The 22,687-nt window shown below is 39.4% G+C and overlaps 3 protein-coding genes across 3 annotated transcripts; 1 reads left to right on the top strand and 2 right to left on the bottom strand.

Moving 5' to 3' along the window:
- Positions 1-85: 85 nt before the first annotated feature.
- Positions 86-9,928, bottom strand: zgc:101664 (uncharacterized protein LOC450064 homolog). Its single transcript, XM_038283368.1, has 3 exons — positions 9,772-9,928; positions 6,589-7,207; positions 86-1,128 (listed from the first exon to the last, which is right to left on the bottom strand). The coding sequence occupies exons 2-3, from the start codon at positions 7,135-7,137 to the stop codon at positions 925-927; spliced, it is 753 nt and encodes a 250-aa protein (XP_038139296.1). The 5' UTR covers positions 7,138-7,207; positions 9,772-9,928; the 3' UTR covers positions 86-924.
- A 2,286-nt stretch (positions 9,929-12,214) lies between these two features.
- On the bottom strand, positions 12,215-18,278 carry pop5 (POP5 homolog, ribonuclease P/MRP subunit). Its single transcript, XM_038283337.1, has 5 exons — positions 18,126-18,278; positions 17,891-18,033; positions 15,138-15,287; positions 14,969-15,052; positions 12,215-12,736 (listed from the first exon to the last, which is right to left on the bottom strand). Exons 1-5 carry the CDS (start codon positions 18,143-18,145, stop codon positions 12,633-12,635), a joined length of 501 nt encoding a protein of 166 aa, XP_038139265.1. The 5' UTR covers positions 18,146-18,278; the 3' UTR covers positions 12,215-12,632.
- Positions 18,279-18,500: 222 nt separating this feature from the next.
- unc119.1 (unc-119 homolog 1) lies at positions 18,501-22,392 on the top strand. Its single transcript, XM_038283336.1, has 5 exons — positions 18,501-18,824; positions 20,092-20,205; positions 20,443-20,551; positions 20,624-20,796; positions 20,872-22,392. The coding sequence occupies exons 1-5, from the start codon at positions 18,590-18,592 to the stop codon at positions 20,982-20,984; spliced, it is 744 nt and encodes a 247-aa protein (XP_038139264.1). The 5' UTR covers positions 18,501-18,589; the 3' UTR covers positions 20,985-22,392.
- Positions 22,393-22,687: the final 295 nt, after the last annotated feature.

Genomic DNA, 22,687 nt, shown 5'->3' with positions numbered 1-22,687 from the left:
TCTGCTGCTGATTTTCCAGAACAAACCGTCTGCACATCACATGCAGGGCTGTGCGTCCACACTTTAACCGCTGTAGAGGCTCTCCTTTAAAAACAAGGTCGTTTATTTACAAGAGACAGACATGCAAACAGTAAAACCTCATGTTTAATATTAAAACCACAAATCCTGGAATTCATCATAAAAATATGAAGCCAGTCTGAGGGTTCAACCCCCATCTCAGCTCATTAATAGTAAAACAGATTCGTTTAAAAGCTTTAAATATTCATACATGAGGAATAAAAAAAACAATTCATAGCCCGACATGTTCCTGATATAAAAAACATTTTCACATTTAAATTGTAAACGGTAAAAAAGTTAAAACATGAATTGTAAATTTGGAAAAGCATCCAGTTTATAATCAGAGATTTGGGTTAAAAAAGGGTGGATCAGGAGAGAAAACTGACATCTAACTGAAAGTCTTCCTTCATGCAGGCTTCAATCTACTCATCCAGAGTCAGGTTACAGTGGAAATGCGTCCAGGTCCTCGTCTCGCTACAGAGGAAGACATTTTCAGCTGCTCGCACCGAGGATCTCATCCATTCTGTCAGGATAAACTCATTTATTGTTTGGTGAGAGATGAACTTCCAGTTGTTGATCACTTTAAATGTTAAAATAACATTTAACCAAAGTTCCATTTCATTGGATCGTCTTGATCATTAATCATTCGTGGTTTTTTGTGACACTTGTTTTCCTCTCATCATGCATCACCATCATTTGATCAAACTCAACGTTGACGTTTCAGTGAGACATGAATCCAGCATCAGTAGGGAACATCTCCACAGATTAGGCTGCCACACCACATGTTCTACCTTTAATACCAGTGGAACCTCTTAAAAACTCTGTCTACTGCCCCCTGGAGGTGACACCGTTCAATGCAGACACCGTCTACATGCTGAAGATGGTTCCCAGTTTGTGGACAGACAGGTGGATCCGGCCCGACAGCTGCAGCTCGTCCTTCAGCAGACGCCCCACCTGCTCCGAGTACAGAACGTCGCAGAACACCCAGATCTCTGCCTGCTCCCGCCGGATGTTGGCGTTGCATGGTGGAAACCCGGAGCTGCGTACGGATCGGCTCAGGGAGCGCCACACCTGGGGACAGAGAACAAATTAATTTACATATTCAAGGGAAAAAGGTTTCTTTATAACATCTTTAAATTAGGCAAAAAACCAGCAAGACTTGGAGGGAATGACTGCATTGCAAAACAAATGTAATCTAGATAAGTAATTTTTCTTAAAATAAGGGATTTTTTTCCCTTGAATTAAGGAGGTAAGTCCGATACTTTGCCAAAGGAACAAAAAAATTACATTTAAAATAAGAAAAAACAATTGAATTGTCTTATTTCAGGTGCATACTGTCTAATCATCTTATTTTAAGAGTAAATATATTCATTCCACTGGCAATCTTGATTACCTCTTCAAATTTAGGGTAAATACACTTAATTTAAGAATAAGAACAAAAGCATCCAACACACAAGGCACCACTGTTTAACCTCAGCGATCATCAGACCAGATTAAAAATATTTCCACCCCGTTTGTTGCGTCACAAAGAGCCACCTGATGGCGTTTGGCTGAGCTGACCTAAATCAGATCAGGAGGCTGAGTCCAAACAGCTGAACACAGCGGAAAATAAACCGACCTGAGGGATGGAGGCACAGATAAAGATCCACAATCCCAGCAGAAACAACCTCCCGTCTCCCTCTGTGAGGGTTCTGGTTCTACAGGCTGAGATCTTTTCCCATCAGATCCTGAAAGATGTTCCACAGATATAGAAAGATTCAGATGGAGCCGTGGGATAAAACCAATCAGGATGTTCTCACCCAGGGGAACAGCTACGTATTTTCTGAGATGTTTGCAGTCGTATTAAAACAATCTAGTTAAATCAATTATTACTTTCCAAGCAAGAAAATAACCAGAAGCAAGTCTCCTTATTGTTTCTGCTTTGATCTGTTAAAGGAAAATCGGATCAGCAAGGAATAATCAATGGGTCTTAATTTATACCTAAAACTAATAAGTTCGCTGTTATTTAATGAATTTGGCTTTAATTAGTAAAAAATGAAAACAATAAACACAAGCACCGAGCCCAGGAGCGGACATTTTTGCCCAAATATAGTAACACTTAGGGGTGTGAATAATAATCCTTTTGTATCGATGCATCGATCCAACAGCTAACGATCGATGCATCGACACGTCCGCAAGAGAATCGATTCATGTTCTTTTTTTCCTGTGGTCTATTTTTATCCATTTGCTCCTGGGTGTAATTCTCCTCCCATGCTGCGGTGGCGCTAAACCCATTTTGCCCTCCTACCTTGCTTCCTGGTTATACTCTTACAGCAGTGTGTTGCAGTGAGCTTGATGCTGTGTAGCAAGTGGTCTGCGCTACACGCTGTGGGTCTAGATACGGCCGAGGCGGCGAGGAAGTGGGGACGAGTTTAGTGCGACGACGGAGGGACATGAGGGCCAAAAAGAACGGAGATCCAGGTGGAAAAGGGTCCCAGCGTTCTCGCGCACCTCGCTCTTCTAGCGGGTCAAACGTCACGTGTTGTTTTCTGCAATTTCGGTCATAAAAACAAAACAAGCCGGCCTCCTGTCTGCGGCGCTGTCTGCGGTCAGCTACAATTTGGGAGAGGAGCAGCGGAGCGTCTGTGGAGGGGTTGGGACTCATTGCAATGATTTTGTGCAGTATTTTTTGATGCAGGGCCTTTCAGAATCTATATCGCAGGGGGATTATTATTTTACACTGAATGAGGTTTTAATAGGAATAGGTGGAGTGCAACTTTTCTACTTCTGTTATTTGCAGTTGTTTCTCAAAAAAAAAAGCTTAACAATGTTACAGCTTTTAGTGATTTATTTCAAATTTGAAACATTGTCTAGCCTGTAAGGTAAAAAAAAAAAAAAAAAAAAAAAAAGAAATGTACCAATTAATCGAATTGAATCGTATCGCAGTGTATTCTTGAGTATCAAAAATAATCGAATCGTTGGGTTAGGAAATAGATACTGAATCGAATCACCATGATGGGTGTGATTTACACCCCTAATAGCCCCTCCCTCCTGCCATCTTCCAGCAGTGACATCACGGTGCGGTAACCCTAGCGCCATTCTCCCCGCTTTACAAGCTAAATCAATGGGAACTACTAGACACATCTGCAATCAACAACAATGGGCTCTATGCACAGCTCCACTACTTCCTGAATTTAAGGCAGCTCCTTTGTTTCCTGTCTTTCATTACTGGACGAACTGATTAATCCAGGTGTGTCTGGCCAGTTACTTAGGTCATACACACCTGGATTAATCAGTGCATCCAATCATGAAAGACAGGAAACAAAGGAGCTGCATTAAATTCAGGAAGTAGTGGAGCTGTGCATAGAGCCTATTATTGAAGATTTCCAGAGGACTTCACCATTGAAATTCACCAGAGCTATAGTGAAACTGACAATGCCCACGTGCTGGAATACATCAGGTAAAAGTGAAACAAAAAAAAATGTTTTTCCTCTTTTCTGATTCCTGATCCTCGACAGACGGGTTGGTCGTTGGATCGCCAACTCTAAGAGGGAGGATTTGCCATCGAACTTCTGTCCAGAGAAAAAACCCGTAATATGTAGCCAACATTTGGAAGAAGAATGTTTTCAAGATGACTTGGATAATAGCGCGTTGTGACAAACACCAGATACAGCACTGGGACTTGATCAACAGCCGATACCGCACCGTGACGTCACAAACCAGTAGGTGGCAGTAGTGTTCTTTGACAAACATGGATGCCTCCAGTAAAACACATTCACATGAAAATTACTCTGAATTAAAAACACTGATCATTTATTGAACAGGATGAAATAATTTGATATTTTAAGAACTTTCTGAAGTTTGAATTCTAAATATGTTTAGATTTTTCCTTAAAGCCGGTCAGTAGAGACCTTTCAGTGTTTAAATCCCAGCTAAAAACAGACATTTCTCTCCTCGCTGTTCAACTGAGGATGATGATTTTTTTTGTTTAGATTGTGGTTTTATTTTCTACAGATCTTTTAGAAAGGGTCTTAAATGGTGCTATTATGCATTTTTTAAAAATCTTATTTAGTTGCCTTTACACTAAAAATTTGAACTATTTGTATAACATATAAAGCACTAGAAGCAGACTGTGTGGATTGTTGAAATGCTCTATATAACTGATTGTTAATAAACTCTAGAATAAATAGAATAAACTCTGCCTGCATCTGTTACTCAGTAATGCTGTGAATCAGACAAATCACATCTCTTTCATTTTCAGTTTTACCACCTGAAAGCCGTCTTTCTGGATCTTCTTCAGCTGCCAGTCAACAGCTGACATCCCTATTCCAAAGAATACACCCTCACCCTCGTCATTAGCGCCGCTCAGGTGCGCCGGCCCCACCCACTTTCTCAGAGGAGCTCCGGGGCCCAGAAGTGAAGGAACAGAGGGCCAAACATTCAGTGACTGAGCCTCAGCTGGGTTATTGATTATATAACCTACAGAAAACAGTCGTTTCATCCAGAAATGGCCGACTGGATGTGATCAAGGTTGGGCATCGTTTTAATTTGAACAATTCAGGTTCAGATTCCTTCATTCAGTCTGAATCCAATCATTAGATGTCCTAAATTTGCTGGCTAACCAAAACTGTCTTCATGCAACAGTCTGAATCTCTCAATGAAATTAAATTCATTGAACTTCTAACTTTATGTGAACGTTACTATAAATGATCACATAGTTATTTTACAACCAGTATATAAATATCAAACCTATGAACTCTAACATAATCGTATGGTTTGCTTTTCACAGTTAGAGTTTCTCGTGGAGTTTAATCGTTTAAAACCTCATTTAAACACATTAACATATATTCAGATTCTGATGCTACTTTTGCAATTTAAGACAATTTTATCATTTTATTTACCAGATTCTGACTGTGGGTCGGTCCTAGGCTTAGTGTCTGAGCTGTTTTAATCTCTCTTAGAAAAATCCTATTTACAGGGTATCATTTTATTAAAATAGATACTCATCTATTGCACATTAACAGGAGTCCAGGCATTTTTGGTGTGGGCTCTAACTTAAGAGTGTCGTTTTTCTCTACGAATGAGCTTCATTCTGTAGACCTTCCTGTTTCCAATCAGCTAATGAGAGCGTTTTTCCCTACGAGGGAGGTTTTTTTCCTAGCGTGGCACGGCGAGTCTTTTAGGAAGAATGATGGTTAATTATGAATGGAAAGCTGTGATACCTCCACCTACTGTCACTGCATATCCAGTAAGAGAGCTTAAAAGGACCAAAACAGAGAGAGAGTTGAACTTAAGAATGACTAAAGAAGGAACTAAGCTCAGACCCGCCAACTCCTGGTTGGCTGAGCTTTAGCCTTAGATTGACTCTGGACTAGAATCTAGCTGTAGTCCTCCTAGACACACATTTCATCACTTTTATTACAAGAAGTGCATGTTATCGCCTGCACACAGTGAGAAGCAAAGCTACGGTACTCAATGGTAGAAGGTTGGGGGCGGGGCTTAAAGTTAGAACTAAACTGTTCAGAATCAGTTAGAGGGCTTTTAACTTTAAGCCACACTTCTGAATCCTGTATCACAAACAGATGGCTGCACACTCACTCCTGTGGATTCTTTATCACTAATATTAGGCAACTACGGTAGTTTCCGGTCGGCAGACTAGATAGAAAATAGGATTCAAACATAAAAGTATTGGCGAATTATGCGTGGTCAGTTCCAGTTGACCACTCTAGAGAGGCCTCATCCAGGCTGTGGGACTAAATTAACCACATGTGGGCATCAAATTCCCATCTGAGCAGGATAGCAATCACTCTTCCTCCCTCAGTAGCAGCCTGGTGGGGTGCAGCCTCCACTCAGTGAATAAATTTACCATCTCTACTGAGGTCCACTGAACATGACAAGCTTTTCTTTGATAAACACTGAAAAGTTTTGCTGTCTTTAGTCCTTTAGTCGACACCACAACTGCACAAGTTTTCTCTGAAAACGTCTCCATTTTTATTCTTATTATACATTTCTAATATTTGCCTCGCTGATCTTTCTCTACAAAAAGCTGCACGATATTTTATATAAAACTTTTAACACAAACTTCCATTTATTTATTCCACCTTATACATTCACATTAATGTCAGCGGTAGGTGCGTCATTGTGTAGCATCTTAGCACCAAAGCTAATTCCTCTGGCATGTTAAAAACTGCTTGGAGATAAAACTGGTTCCAGAATGAAAGTGTTAATAAATTGTTATGTTTCCAGTAAAACCTGAATCTGGGGAAGCCTTGGCGCTGTGCAGTTCCACTGTGATCAGTAGAAATTAAGCAGCATTTGCAGCCAAGCACAGTTTTAAAGGACATAGCTCCCACTAGTGGTGTGAGCAGGAAATTACACCTTTATGGTAGCATTTCCACCAGTGTCTTGTTCACAGAAATCGTATGTTTAGCATCATTATGTAGATTTGAAGGAAAACCCATTTTATTTTTTGTATAAATTAGGTTTAAGGTTAATCTAAACCAGATCTGTGTGAAGAAACAGCTCCTCTCGTTTCTATAGAAAGTCACATACCTTCTCCACATCTCTGCAGTTCTGCTGTGTAATCACCCACTTGGCCCGCTGGCGGAGGTGGAGCCTGTGGACGGACACCAGGCGATGGAAATGTTTGGACAAGGACTTCTGCAGCAGGACTCCTTTCTGCGTGAAGACGCTCCAGGAGCGTCGAACCGGTGACCCGTCTCCCTCTGTCCCTGGATGTTCTCTAGGAGATACAGCTGGGGTTGATCGAACCGGCAGGAGGTGGTTGGGAGTTTCTGTGATGCAGAGAGGCTCTTCTGTCTGTTCAGGTTGTGTCTCTGCAGAGATGATAGGGTTTCCTGTTTGTAATTTATTTTCTGTAGCTGTCGTCGTTGTCAGTGTGACACCAGCAGAGGTGATCTGAGGAGCTGGTTTGGCCGGCCTGATGGGCAGCCGGTGCTCTGCGGCGACGGTGGGGAACCAGGGGCTGAAGACAGGAGGAGGCCGGCAGGTAAAGGGCTCCAGAAGCTTCTCTGTCTGCTCCAACAGGCAGGAGAGCCTGACAGCTGAACCAGGCTGGTAGTGCAGAACCACATCATCCATCCAGACGGATGGAGATCACAGAAGAGACGGAACCAAAGTCTTCTTCTTCCTCTTCCTCATGACAGCAGCTCTGTGTAAAGGGTCAGATGAGGAAGATGATTTATTAAAAATGACTCAAACCTTCATAAAACAAAAGTAGGAAAAAAATTCACATTTGGAAAATGTTGCATAAAATAATGCAAAGTTCAAACATTTGTTGATTTCTATATTTACAATAAATGTGACTCAGTGGTTGTTAAATGTGCACATTTAGACATTTTCTTCAAAGTAGGTGGTGTGAGAATGGAGCGTTGTAACCATAGTAACAAGCCTCCTGAACAATGTCTCCCAGTCCGTGCACAACTCCGTAACCAAAGAGCCTCTTGATGCGCAGCTTGATCTTTTCTCCCAGCGGCAGTTGAACTCCAACCATCAATGCAAACACACTGACATTCACTAGTTTCCATCGTTTTCAGCAGATCTCTGCATTTTCATTCATAGCTCATTAAAAAAAAAAAAAAAAGGTTATACAGATACGCGGAATATCTGAAGCTCCATGTTTTCCAAGTTTTATATACATGCGATTGCCGGTGAAGATTCTCAGTCATCCAGGTCATAGTCATTCCAGAAAAGTTAAAAAACAATCCCCTGGACTTTGTTTCCAAGTTTGAAAATGTTTCCCTTCCAATCCAGGAAGCTTTTTGAATTAAAAATGTCAGAAATAGCGTTGAGTTCAAGGTTTTGTACAGTAGCCCAACAGAACCTTGTTTTGGCTTAGAAAACATGCAGATTGCGACGGACAAACGGGTCCACCCCTTTGCAATGGGGGTCGTTTGGGTTCTTTGTCAGCCTACAATACCCCATACCTGTCTATGTCTCTGAAAGGGGGTCATTAGAGAGAATTCGCCTGGCTAATCAGGCGAAGTCTTCTGTCCCCCTTTAAAGGAATAGTACACCCAAAACATGATTAGCCTTCATTTTCTACTCACCCCCATGCTGAACAAAACTCTGGAGTACTTTTTTGATATCTCAAATGCATCTGGAGATCTGGGAGGCTTCTTGCTGTCTGCTGACATTCAAATAATGGAGGTCTATGGTGACCGAGACAGAAAGGTCCATAAAAGTCCATAAAAAACGTGTCAATATTCCTCCATACTGCTCGTCCAATGTATTCCAAGTGTCCTGAGTGGGTAGCATCCAGAATTTACTCGAAACGAAGTCATTTAGAATGTTTTTAGAACATAAACAGTAGTGTATAGGATTTCCTAATAGCGCCCCCATGCGCGCTCACAATTCTACGGAAGCCGGCAGACCAAACCAGCGCATTCAGCTCGGCAAAGAACTCATGCTCTTCCTCAACACTGAAGTCCTCAGACATTTTTCTTTCGTTGTTTCTTTCTTTGCACAGGTAAACAGCACATTTCTTCTTCTACGCTTGCATTATTGGCAGATCAGACGCTGAATGCGCACTTTCTTCCGGTTTGGTCTGCCGGCTTCCGTAGAATCGTGAGCGCGCATGGGGGCGCTATTAGGAAATCCTATACACTACTGTTTAGGCTCTAAAACGTTCTAAATGACTTTGTTTCGAGTAAATTCTGGACGCTACCCACTCAGGACACTTGGAATACATTGGACGAGCAGTATGGAGGAATATTGACACGTTTTTTATGGACTTTTATGGACCTCTCTGTCTCGGGCGCCATAGACCTCCATTATTTGAATGTCAGCAGACAGCAAGAAGCCTCCCAGATCTCCAGATGCATTTGAGATATCAAAAAAGTACTCCAGAGTGTTGTTCAGCATGGGGGTGAGTAGAAAATGAAGGCTAATCATGTTTTGGGTGTACTATTCCTTTAAGGCAGTGGGGGTTGCTACATAGATGGGTATGGTAGAAACATAAGAACAGAAATAATCGAACTTCGAAACAAAGTTTAGTGGACTGTTTTTTATTTTTATTTTTGGAATACATTTGTGACAGTTTTTTTAATTTTGGTATATTATCTTCATATTTTTGCATTTATGTGTTCTTTTGCTGTTCATGCATGAATAAAAGGGGTAAATGTGCCTCAAAGCTCTCAATTTATAATTCCATTAGCGCTCCACCTAGTGTCCAGAATGGGTAATGTTCAGACCTTACAGCTCAAGTAAAATATTTTCTGTTTCACAATAAAGCTGCACAAAAAATATAATTAATTTTGGTTATCTTTGGTGACCAAACTAAACTCTTTCATATAGTCTTTGACTTAGTTATAAAGATGATGAATGATAATGAGTTACAGGCTGGCGCAAAAAAGGATCATAGCCTTATCAAAACAAACTTATGAATTAAAGTGACATCAGAGGATCTAATGATCACTTATCATCGCAAAAGCAGAAAAAATATTCAAAGTTCAAAGACTGGAAGATGTGAGAGCTCCAGCAGAACTGCTCTGGGCAGGGAGACAAAAATGTTTTAAACATTTTCACAGTCGGAAAACATTTTCATATAATAATATATAATATAATTCATTAATGAAGACGTAAAAGGCATGAAAAACAGTAAATCAAAGAGATTTTCTAAGACTGAAGCTAATGTTTTTAGCTTTGTTTTTAGCTTGTTCGTCTGCTAACGGTTAGCCAACTGAGAATATTCAAATAATAATAAACAATACTCACATGAGCCAAAACCACACAGTAAAGATAAAAACCTCATGTTAGAAAATAAGAGCCATTTATCAGAGCTTCGCATTAACTGGACTCAGAGGAAGAAACAAGCAGAAAGCGGCGCCATGATGAAGCTAAAGAGCAAAGGGCAAACCTGAAAGTTCTTCTTCTTCTGTGAAATGTTTAATGGCGGTTAGCGAACAACTCGAAGGTACACTACCGCCACCTACTGGTACAAAGTGTGGAACAAACGTATTCTAACTCATATTTTGTTCCCATAAGGTTAAACCAATTTGAATAATTATTTTATCCTCTATGTAATCTTTAACTGATATTTATCTTATCACTAAACAATTTTCTAAACTTATTTTTTATTCCCCTTTTAATAAATAAACTCTCCTACATCCCTTGTGTCTATCCCTTCTTATCTATTTATTTTGTATTTATTTATTTGTCGCAGTACACATTAATGAATATTTCTTTACATGTGTCACTATTAGCTATGAAGCTAGTTTTCAACTGTTGTTCCTGGGCAAGGTTTATAATGCCAACATCAATTACAAAAATATTATAAAACAAAGAGATAATTAAAAAAAAAAATGAGGCTACATACTTGCAAGGGCAGGTCAGTTCGAACAGAGATATTAGCATAAATATGTACAGATATTTACAAATTAACACCTGACACTGACATTTGTCTGAGTCATGCACCAGGATATCAGTCTAATAAGGTCTAATGAGCAAATTGTTGATTTGATTTTGACCAGTTTTTTAACTGACTCCTGAATGCGTTAAAAGTGGAGGATTCTGTGATGGTGAGAGGGATGCTGTTCCAAATGTTACAGCCGCCTAACTGAAAGATTAATCTGCCCAAAGGTGGTTCGTCTGAAGGGCACTCCAGTCTCCTCTAGCTGGAAACTGAGTGGCTTTGACAGAACATGATTCCAGTCCATTATGTACTTTATAAACCATGCAAGCAAATTTAAGGTGTTTATAATTCTCAATCTTGAGGAGATTGAAAGTGTCAAGAATGTGATAACGGTGGTACGAAAAAGTTTTTTTTTTTAAATCAAAAATCTTTAAATCTTTTTTATATAATGATTCTATTTGTTTAACAGTGGTTTCATTTGTAAGAGACCAGGCTGTAGAACAATATTCAATATGTGAGAAAACCACGACATGCAGAAACATCAATGTCATCAATGAATATAATTTAGCTCCATTGTAAATCTGTCAGATTTAAAGGCTAATGTACACAGTATAAAAGTATATGGCATCATGCATGCACAATTTGCAAATAGAAAAATATTATAGCAATAACAGACATGTACTTGTCATTCAGTCTTTATCTAAAATCTTAAAATTATATGTAGGATGTAATTACCATAACAATGCAATAAATACATGTATATTACATTTACTTAATCAATTTAGCATTTTTGGCATGTCTGTTCTATTATGCTCCATTAACACATTTATTTTATTGTAAAGGTTTTGTATAATATATTAAATTACATGATTTATAGAGTTCACTGACTTCATAATGACTATGCAATATGATGTGCCTATTTTTTTCTATTAGATGTTAAACTAATCTACTAACAGCCAGTGTGTGTCCAAGTGATGAATTGATCTTTATTTTAAAAGTCTTAACTTCCCCTGAAAATGAGAACATTATCATTGTTTGATGTTGTAGCACACATATTGTTTACGTGTTGACTGCTATAACTAGGGAGTACTAATATGGCGTCCGGTGGCTTCACTTCAACCCCCGTAATACCAACGGGCAATCAGCAATCCACTGAATAAATAGAGATTCAGTGGTTCTCCCTGAGCATGCATGGGTTCTCTCCGGGTACTCCAGCTTCCTCCAAAAGTCTAAAAACATGACTGTTAGGTTAATTGGTTTCTCTAAATTCTCCTTAGGTGTGAGCGTGAATGGTTGTTTGTCTGTGTTGCCCTGCGATGGACTGTCCACCTGTCTAGAGTGGACCCTGCCTCTGGCCCGTAGACAGCTGAAGATGGGCACCAGCAGCCCCCACGAACCCACTTGGAATAAACGTGAAGGATAACAGGTGGATGAAACAATTACCAGGTTCATAAACATCATTAGTGTAATATAAAACTAGACCATGGTGTTAAAAGCCAAGGAATAAAAAGTTTTTCTAAAGGAGGCCTGGCAACTTATTCCACAACATAGAAGCTGCTACAGCAAACGCTTCGTCCTGATTCAGAAATCATACCTGATCTATAAAGTTTTATTTTAGAAACTCAACAAACATTTAAAAAAATATAACAGTTTGTTATGACTAACGTGTTTAGTAAACACTGTTTAACTCTGATTTAAAGTTGTTTTAAGTTTATGAAGATGTAAAGAAAAATAGACAAATAAAAAAGACATATTAGAAACAAAAACAAAAAAAAACAACAATATTTATTATATAAAAATGTTCAAAATTAAAATAAACAAACTTAAAATAAGGTCACAATATTTTTTTTTATAAAAATCAGAAATAACACCTTCTTTCCTAAAGAAACGTGATCATTTCTGAACATCAGACTTAGATAAACTGATGCCTTTGTTAACTAATACTGATGTTTTTATTATCACTGAACAGCCCTATAAATTACACTAATGAGCTCCTTTGGTTTCAGCAGCATAAATGACCAAGTTAATAAACAAAGGCAAAAAAAGAAAACAGTTCTGCAGATATATATGCATCTATAACCAGCTGCTGATGGGTTTGGTAACAATGGACCCAGCAGGCTTTCTAATGCTGCTAAACGAAGCTCAACCAATCAGAGCTGCTGAACTGAACTACTTCAATCAGCCTTTTCTAGGATAGAACCGGCTCTGAGCGCCCGGCTGGTTTTTACGCCTCATCTTCTTCGCTCTCCAGCTCATCTTTAAATCCGTCGTCGTCTCTGTCCACTAGAGAGCAGCTCAGAATCGATTCTTCAATCTGCCGCTTTTCTTCTGCAAAACAAAAACATCCAACACAAGGTTTCAGAAAACCACAGCATAAAAAGTTATCAGACTATAAAGACATAAGAAAATATAAACAAACAGGTTCAAAGTTATTATGAGGCTGTTTAGTTAAAAACTAGTGGTGGGCATAGATTTTTTTTAAATCTAGATTAATCTCACTGTAATCTTGGAATTAATCTAGATTAAAATCACTCATTTGAATTCTGCCAAAGAAATTCATGATAAGTGTTTGCTACCTAAATAACCTTTTCAATTCATTTTCCCTGAAGCAAACCCGGCGTCTTTATAGCTGCATCCATGTTTGAAATGTTTTCAGACGCAGGTGGAGTTTCAGAGTCAGACATCATTAATTATCACACAGATTTCGAAAAAGTTCACCAACAAACATCCTTCTTTGCCACAATCCTTTTCCAAAATCAAAAACTTTGCTTTCTGTAGTGATCAATTGTTTCTCTGCAGCACAGCAGTGCTTTCATTCATAAACTCAAACCCGTTTCTTCAATTCATCAGTGAAGTTTTTCTATTTGTTACGGCTACTCGTGCAAGATAATAAGTTCCCAAAAATCAAAAAAATGCCAGAGTAGTTTTTAGGAGGGGAGGGAGCACTGGCAGAGAGTTTTCTGGTTTTAGATGGTGTTTTCTAGCTAGAAATAGCGTTTATATTTAAATAAAACAATACATTTTTTAAATATAAAGGTTGATTGGCGTTAGAAAACCTGTTTACCTCCTTCACCAACCAATCAGATCACCCACCACAGCTGCTTCTGCTTGTTAATCACAGCAGGAGGCAGATTGACAAGCAGGAGGATCAAATAAGATAAATAAACAAATAACAATAGATCTACCGTTCCCATACCCTTAGATCTATAACATTAATAATTTAGCAAAAAAGAAATTAACCTAATTCTCAAGAGGCTCCAATAACGCTTCACGTTAAATATGATGATTTAGCAGTACTGTACGCCTACACAGGTTGAAAGACTGATTTATTCTCGCCCTCAGAAATACAGCCACGCTAAAATATCAAGATGAAAGTCATCATTAGTGTAGCCCGAGCTCCCAATCAGCTGTGAGAATAGATTAACGGAGATATTTTTTGTTATCGCCCGATAAGAGTCTGCCGTTAACGGTCCACCACTAATAAAAACTCAGCGGGATCTAAGGGTTTTAGTGTCAGCTGGGTTCTTCCTGTGCAGATATAACAGCTTCATCTCCTCCTGAAGGCGCTCCACAAGGCTTAGTTTAAGGAACATTTCAGATGCACATATGTAAGGTCAAACACTGCACTGGAAACACGATCCAGAAATAAGTAAAAGATTTTAAATTAAGTGTATTTAACCTAAATTTGAGCAAGTAAAGAAGATGATTTGCCAATGAAATGAGTCTTTTTACTTTTAAAATAAGATAATTATATAATATACACTTGAAATAAGACAATGCAATTGTTTTTTCTTATTTTAAATGTAAATTGTCTTGTTCCATTGGCAAAGTGTCTCACTTACCTCCTCAATTCTAGAAAAATTTACTTATTTTAAGAAAAAATTAGTGACTGAAATTTCATTTTTTGCAGTGTTGTGTTGGATCAGAAGGCCTGGCTCTAAGTTTCTGCTCCAATTCCTCCCTAATATATTCTTTCTGGTTGAAGTTAGGACTCCTGATCCATGATCGATATCGGAAATCAGTCTGATATCAAATGAAAAACAAATATTAGATTTTATCTGCCTTGATCTAAACTCTTTGATTTAAAGCTTCGGCTTCAATCTGCTTTTGTTTAGTTCAGCTGTTCTCCTACCTATTGTTGTTGACTATTGTCATTTGTTTGAATAACATCAATTGATCAAACCTTTTCTAGCATTCATACAGAATAAGTGATCAAGTATATATAATTCATTTTTATATATCAGGAAGATATCAGCATCAGAAAATACTCAAAGCTCTGATATCAGCATCATATCAGAAATTAAAAGTTGTTTTGGATTCCCGTTCCCATTTGCTTTCATCGTATTTTTCCACTGATAGTTGATGTTGGAATATTTAGGAGAGGAAATGAACCGACTGGATTAGTTGCATAAGTGGCATCCCATCACAGAGCCACACCAGAGCTCCTGAGAGCCACTTCTTCTTTCCCGTCTGCTCAGGCTTGATTTCATAATGATCTTTTTATCCTGGACGGATGAGCAACTGCTTCACAGATCACATGTTTTCAATCAAATCCTTTACCTTCATTTTTACATTTAGGGAGCATCCGGTGGAGCTGCTGGGTGTTGTACCGGATCAGAAACTTCTGACATGTTCTGATGGTTCCTGTAGAAAAAGAAACACTCTAAACACATCAAGATTTTAAAGTTACTTCAACATTATTTTGCTTGTTTGTTTTTTTTCTCCTTACCTCCCACATGCAAACAGTTAAAGGCACACGGGATAATCTGCCCACGACTTTCAATGCAGGTAATGAAAGGCAAAGCAGACCAGAGAAGTTCATAACCACGCTTGGGTAAACGGAGGAAGACCATTCCAGTGTGGGCATTCAGGTATTTCACTGAAGAAGAGAAAAAATACAAGAGAAAAAGACGGGGACAGGTTCAGGGATTAAAAATGTTCTCATATGTGGACCGCAACCAGTGTTGTGCCTGAACGAGTTCATTGAACGAAAGTTCATGAACTCGTTCATATTTTGGGCGAACGTGAACTGAACGTACTGCATTACTGCCTGATGAACGTTATTGTGAACTCGTTCATTCTGGTGTCTGCTCTCTCAGTTCAACTCCGTTCAATAGGTTGCCAGATTTCTATAGAGTCCTCCAGGCGAAACCCCGGCTAAATCACACCGTAAACAGGCCTTAATATGTAGCGGGAAAAACACCCAATCTGGCAACACCAGCTACCAGCGTCGTAGCCTACAGCCGCGTGCGTCATCAAAACAAAATGCAGCGTGGAAGCCACAGCAGCATGGAGGCGACCGTGGAGGCGACAAAGCAGCAGTATGATCACTTAAAACAGGTTTATGACCAGGTGGTCGGTGAGGATGATGGCAACAATCTTACATTTCTCTCCAAACTTTGCCCGCCGGCTTTCAGGAAAAAATCTGCACTTCAGTAACCTTAAATTCCTACCTCAGCCTGGTCCCTCAGTTTGTGTTAGTAAAATGTTCTTGAGGGTTTTACTATTCATGTAACTTGTTTGTTAAACCTGCCTGGTATAATTTTCCAGGATTCCAGTATTCCTTTTTAGTATGTACTGAAATGGAATTTCAAATTGAAAAAATTATTAAAATTAAAAAAACATTTGCACCTTAAAGACTACTTTCCTGTTTTTCTTTTAATAATTCCTCATAAAAAAGACCATTCAAGCAGCACATTTTTCCTGATGTTTTTGAGAATATACTGTAGGGGTGAAAGCTGCAGCTGCTACTAGTGTGAAGTGAATGGACAGCAACAAAGCGTTAAAGCAACAATGGGGAAATGCTGTCCCCTCAATGCTAATGTAAACCCTGGTTGGATAAGGATTCAAAACTGGATATGAAGATGAAATCTGACGCACAGTTTCAGAGTTACAACTGATAAAATAATTGCTGTCTGTGGTTCTACAGTAGGCTATGGTGTAATTGTGTAATTGTACGAAATACTCATTAATAATATTAATATCATTCCTGGACAACTGGGTAAGCAAATCGAGCGCGCCTTAGACCTTAGAGAAGGCGCGCTCGATTTGCTTATACAGTTGTCCAGGACTGATAATATTATTAATAAGTATTTCGTGCGCACGTTATACTTATTGCGTGGCCATGAAGTAGTATTTCGTGCGCACGAAATACTACTTCATGGCCACATTTAAAAATATTTTTTTGATCATGTCATCAGGGGGGGGCTCCGTATAATTGAGCAATATATGAAAAAAAAAAAAAAGAACTATGAACTAGTTAATTTTTTGGAACTGTGAACTTAGTTCAAAATTTTGAATTATGAACTATGAACTGAACTAGTTCATTTTAAAATGTGTGAACTGAACTTTGAACTAGTTCACGTAGAAAGAGAACTTTCCCAACACTGACCGCAACACTACTTACGAGTAACCTGAGCAAAATGAATCAAATCAAAGAAGTGTCCTACCATGACTATGAAGCTGATCCCAGTGGGACATTAGTCCCTAACCATGTAGGGGCAGTGATAGCCATGCCAGTCCAGGGACTGACTGCAGTTCTTCTGTAAGGTGTCTTGGTCAAGGTCAATGACCGGCGCACCTGACACGTAACAACTAGACCATGCATATTGCTTAATGGTTTTAGACTATATTAATTGGACAGATACACTGTGCGATTTTTTGCCCTTTACGGGCCGATTCTCCAGTCGTGCTGACTTTCAGCCTCATTGTGCATCATGTAGTGTACAGGGGGATATGAGGGGCGATCAGCCGCTCACTACCAACTCCCGATCAGGAATCGTGAGGTCAGGAGAAAATCAAACATGTTTGAAATTCCATCGGCCGTCGTGATGTCGTATCAGAGCTTCGGGCCGCACAGTGTGAGAACAAATATAGTGAGCTGTGAACTTTTAAACCCAACGATTGAAAATATTGACCGACATACCTGACATGGTACAACTATACCATGCATATTGCTTTAGGTTATAGACTATATTAATTAGGCTATGTATGCTTCCAAAAATATATTAAAAAAATTAAATCCCCCACCCCCTCCTTTTTTTTAACAACTAAACTACAGGCTAGAGAAATCATGTCCAGATGTTTCCTCCCTTTTATGCTGTTCATACTTTGAAAAACTGGATTTTTATATTTTCGTTTTTATTCTGCAGATCTAATAAAGATCAAAACGTTCAGATCTAATGGTTGATTGAGACTTTTATCACTTATTTAGATTGTCTGACTTCTTGCATATCTTGTTGCTCTTTAAATAAACCAGCAGAATTCATTCATTTTGGGGTTAATGGCAGATGAATTTTGTAGAGATCGCCCCTTTAATGTATCTCTTTTAGCTCTTAATCTCTCGTTTTCACCTGATTTCAGTTTGTCAATCACTGATTATCTGTATTTTAACACAGTCCCCGTTGGTTGATGTTGCAGCTGTCTGCCTTTAAATCAACTATGTGGTCAGACCCATAAATTAAGTCATCTACTAGATCTCACCCCAGAACCTGGTGCTGCAAATAGCGGTCCCATAGTCCCCGTGAATTCTGGCCACTGCTGCCCGCACCGCCCCCGCAACAGCTCGGTCATCCAGCTTCAGCAGATCCCTCCTGTCAGACACATTTATCTCACACAGCAAATACCTGCCGATATAAAACAGATTCAATCACAAATGAATCGAAAATACATTAAATTAATCAGAAAACTCATATGTTTACTAAAAGCACGTGTCTACCTTGACTTCACCCGCACCATCGTTGCCTCTGTTTATTTCCGTGGGAACTTCCGTCAACAAAAACTTTACTCGCTTGTTTGAAGCTGCCACTCGGGCGCCCCCTTGTGGATTTTAATGGTAACTGACGGGTGCTTTTGAGACCGACGGGGTAAAAAGGATTTCAATTTGGACAAAGCCTGGAAAGCTAACTGCGCAATAAAATATACGTAACGTTATTAAATTGTTATGCATTTTAATTATATATAAAAAAAAAAAAATCGAATTTACAGTCGAAATAAACAGGGAAGAGCAAAGCATCAAGCTATTCACACCCCTTTTGGTAACCATGGCAGCATCCTGAGCTCCCAACCAATCACAGCCTCGGGTTTCCATCTCCTCACGCTTAACGCCATCTTGAAGTTACAGTTTGTGAAGAGTCCCACAAAACAAAACGGCCCCTCGCTTCCGCTGCTTCCTTGGGTGATATGAACGGAGCCCGAAACAAACCGTCACAGGCAGCCGGTAAGAGCCACAAGGAGGCGGACACAGCGACGGAGAGCAACCGGGACAGGAAGGCCGCCGGCGGAGGAATGCTGAGGAAGCTGAAGTCGAGGCGCAGCCACACGGAGAAGTGGCCTCCGGTCACAGAGGATGAGCTCCGGGTTTTGGGGACCGATATTTCCCCGGACCAGGTTCTGGGTCTGCGGGTGGTCACGGAAGGTATCTACTGTCCCCGAAACTCCTGCTTGTTGTTCGGTTTGATAACGGAAACTAAAGACGATGTGTTAATTAAACCCTGTTATATGAACAATATATTCTATTGTTTAGGGGAAATCTGCTGTTTATACAAACATTTCAAACTCCAGAAAAAATATTCCATGCTCGGTACCATTTTAGATACAACTGTGACAAAAAAAAAGAGAGAAATTATTAAAGGCATGAAAAAAATAATAACTTTAAAATTACCTTTCAAAAAATCTCGCCATGAAACATGTTTCTCAACAGAATCCCAGATTCTAGTTAAATAAATGTGCAAACTAAGAATTCTAAAATTAATAAAATAAAATAAAAATATGCTAAAAACGTTTCATTTCAGAATCAGTTTTTTGCACCATGTTTTTTCTCCCACACTATATACATCTGATCACTGCTGCACCTTAAGAAACGGAAATGTCATGAAAGCTCTACAACACTAAAAGTTGTCTAAGTCAATTATTTGTAGGGCTGGGTATTTTCACCATAGTCCTTAATTGATTCGATTTTGATTCATACAGCTCTAAATCGATTAATTTCCATTCGATCTGTTTTTACAATATTAAAAGTGGTTCAACTGTGTTTCAAAACACTCATGTATTTTATTTTTTCCTGTTATATTTAAAACAAAGTGCAAACTTGTAAATCGGACAGTTTAAACTTGAGATGTGAACAAAACTGTCTCAAAAGTGCAAACTTTTTTGTGAAAACAAACTTTTTTGGTTTAAAATCATCAGTGTTTGTTACGGGAATAAAGCAATGAGAACATTTTCTGATTTTTAATAATCCTTTTTTAATATTTATCCTATAAAATATTTGTCTAGTTGGTCTTTTTTTATTTTATTTTTGTTTGAACTTTGTTTCTGCTGTATTGTTTGTATTAAATAATAGTTACAGCCAATTCTTTAGTTAGATGCATCATTTGAATGCATATAAATGAGTGTTTAGAGTTAGACATTCTTCTGCCAATGTTTAGTTGAATTAAAGTGACAAAGCGACGGTTTGAGGCTCATGACTCGTCATAAAAACACTCCAAGTTCCAGTGAAGCCTTCAGTTAGTCAGCGAAGCCTATTGGACTTTTTTTGTTCTTGTTGTTGGGGAGTTTTTCCAGACACCACAATAGTTGCTTTTCGTCTTTTGGGAGGATTCTCTTTCCTGCAGAAAAAAAAACAAAACAAAAAACTCAGGTTTTCTCTGCTGAGTTTCTAATCCTGCTTCTATCTACTGTTTCAGATTATCTTTGCAGACCTGAGGATAACATCTACAACATCGACTTCACACGCTTTAAAATCAGAGACCTGGAGACGGGGACGGTCCTCTTTGAGATAGCCAAGCCTCCTAACAGCGGTGGGTGATGCATGCAGGTCACTGAGGGGCGTTCAGTCAGAGACACCGATGCTTTTCTGATGAATCTTTGATTCACAAGTTCGACAAACATGAGAAGAAGATTAAGTTTAATGTGATAGAAAGTGAAATAAGTTGAAGTGAACTGACCAGTTGAGGTCCTGTTTCATAATGGTGGTATGCAGCAGGTTCACTCCTAAGGCGTTCCGATCCATTCAGTGAACCGTTTCTCTGCCTCAGGTCATGCAGAGAAAGAGGAGGACAGCGTGGACGGAGACTCCAGCGCGGGACGCTTCGTCCGATACCAGTTCACACCAGCCTTCCTCAAGCTTCGCACCGTCGGGGCGACGTAAGTTTTCCCAAGTCCGTCGTTGCTCTGTCCTTCCCTCTGTCCTTCCCTCTGATCCTTCTTTAACCGCAGCGTTGAGTTCACCGTGGGGGACCGGCCCATCAACAGCTTCCGGATGATCGAGAGGCATTACTTCCAGGGTCGGCTCCTGAAGAACTTCGACTTTGACTTCGGCTTCTGCATACCCAACAGCCGCAACACGTGCGAACACATCTACGAGTTCCCTCAGCTTCCCGAAGACCTGAGTGAGTTTCTGACGGTTCAAAGGATCGGGCTCGCCGCTCTGATCCACACTGACCCTCTTGTCTGATTCCTTCCAGTTCGCCAAATGGTGGAGCATCCATACGAGACCAAATCCGACAGCTTCTACTTTGTGGACAACAAGCTGATCATGCACAACAAGGCAGACTACGCCTACAACGGGGGGCTTTAAGGCCCCAACGAAGGAACGGGTCCAGGAAGTATTTTTATTGCTAGAAAGCAGACACCTTAATAAAGACCACCTCTGCCTTACAACGAGAGCATGGTTCCTTCTTAAAGTACCTCAGAGAAGCTCCGCTTCACAGACTGCGAACAGTTCTGATTTCCGATGTGATCCGACTCGTCCCCGTTTGAACGATTCACCGCCGTCTCTGCTGGAAGGGGACGCCTCCGCTCACTGATTTACTCTTTTTTTTTTAAACAATTGGATTTCCTGAGTGGAAAAGCAAACTGGATGTTTTCCAGACATTTTAATTCAAACGTTAGATGAACGCTGAGCTGTGTGGACCTTAAATACGATGCCTTATTGGAGCTGTTTGTGTCTGAAAAGACCGTTTTTTTTTTTGTTGTTTTTTTTTTCTTTCTGACTCACAGTAGACGATTTCCTTCAGTTTAGAAAAAGCAGGACCATCTCATCATCACAGATCTCCTTCATCTGTCTAAGCTGTGGTGGGAAGTTTGCTGTTTGATCAAATCTAGAAGGAATGAAGGTTAAATTGCGAAAGATTAGGTTTATTAACATTTTCACAGCGTCTGCATCGATATGTTTAGTTTGTTTTGTTTAGATTCAACCTGTAGATGTGATTCTACCTGTTTAGTTCATGAAATCTGTCTTCTGGATTTATTAGTAACTTCTAATTTAATAAAACCTACAGGGTCACCATACTTTATACTCAGCAACCAGGTGCACACTTCTACCAAATGGTGCTTTAAAGAGCCCATTTATCCCTACAGGGATGTTTCCTGACCCTTACAGGAAGCTGGAGTACCCAGAGGGAACCCTCAAAGGCATTGGAGACCTTTTAATGTGTGTGTTAAAAAATGCAGTGCTTTCTACTTCCATGTAGTTCAGCGGTTTGGTTTGAATTCCTTCCCAGCAGCTGCCTCATTTCTCCTCTCTTTGTTGTTTACTGTGATTTTGTGGAGTTTTAATCTACGAGAAGGAGGCCTTTTCAAATCAAAGGTGCCTAAAAAAAAATATAAATAAAAATCATGGAAAGTAAGAACAACGCACGGAGCAGGAATGTGCCTTAAAATCTGATGCTACATGTTTTTAAACCCTTAGGAGATTATAATGGAGGCCATTAATGGCTTCGATCGGTGGGATTTCAGTCGTATGTTTGAACAATTTCATTCTAGTGTTTGTTTCTGATGTTTGTCGTTTTAAATGTTTCTACAGAGCAGAGCTACTCTGGCTGCTGCAGACGTCTGAGATGTTTTTGTTTTGCTCTAATGCCTTGATAAGCACATAAACGCTCTTTGTTTGACCGTCTTCCTGTAAGCTGTTGTATAATATCCCATTTTTTTATTTGATTAGGATATTAATAAATAAAAAGAAGTGATTGTTGGACAAATTCCCACCCTGCTGTTCATAGTTTGAATTCATCGTTCCTAAACTCTGGTTCTGTTTAGATGAAGTTTCTCAGCAGTTCAAAGATGCATCTTTATGGTTAAGAAAGAAATGTAAAGTTTATTTAGAAGGTGAAATTTTGATTTATTACAAAAATGTTATAATTGAATCATTCAAGGATTATCTTACAGCAAATAAACTAGAAAATAAAATTCCCTGCAACTGAAAAAACAAAAAGTATTTTCTGTTCAGAAAGTTCCGTTCTATGTTCCTTCCCACAGACGCCCTAAAAACGATTTTACGTT

Source organism: Cyprinodon tularosa, unplaced genomic scaffold, assembly GCF_016077235.1.
Source record: "Cyprinodon tularosa strain WSP-4 unplaced genomic scaffold, ASM1607723v1 ctg192, whole genome shotgun sequence".
NCBI classification, from domain to species: domain Eukaryota; kingdom Metazoa; phylum Chordata; class Actinopteri; order Cyprinodontiformes; family Cyprinodontidae; genus Cyprinodon; species Cyprinodon tularosa.
The sequence above is the reverse complement of the archived record's forward strand: the minus strand, read 5'-3'. Positions and strand labels throughout refer to the sequence as shown.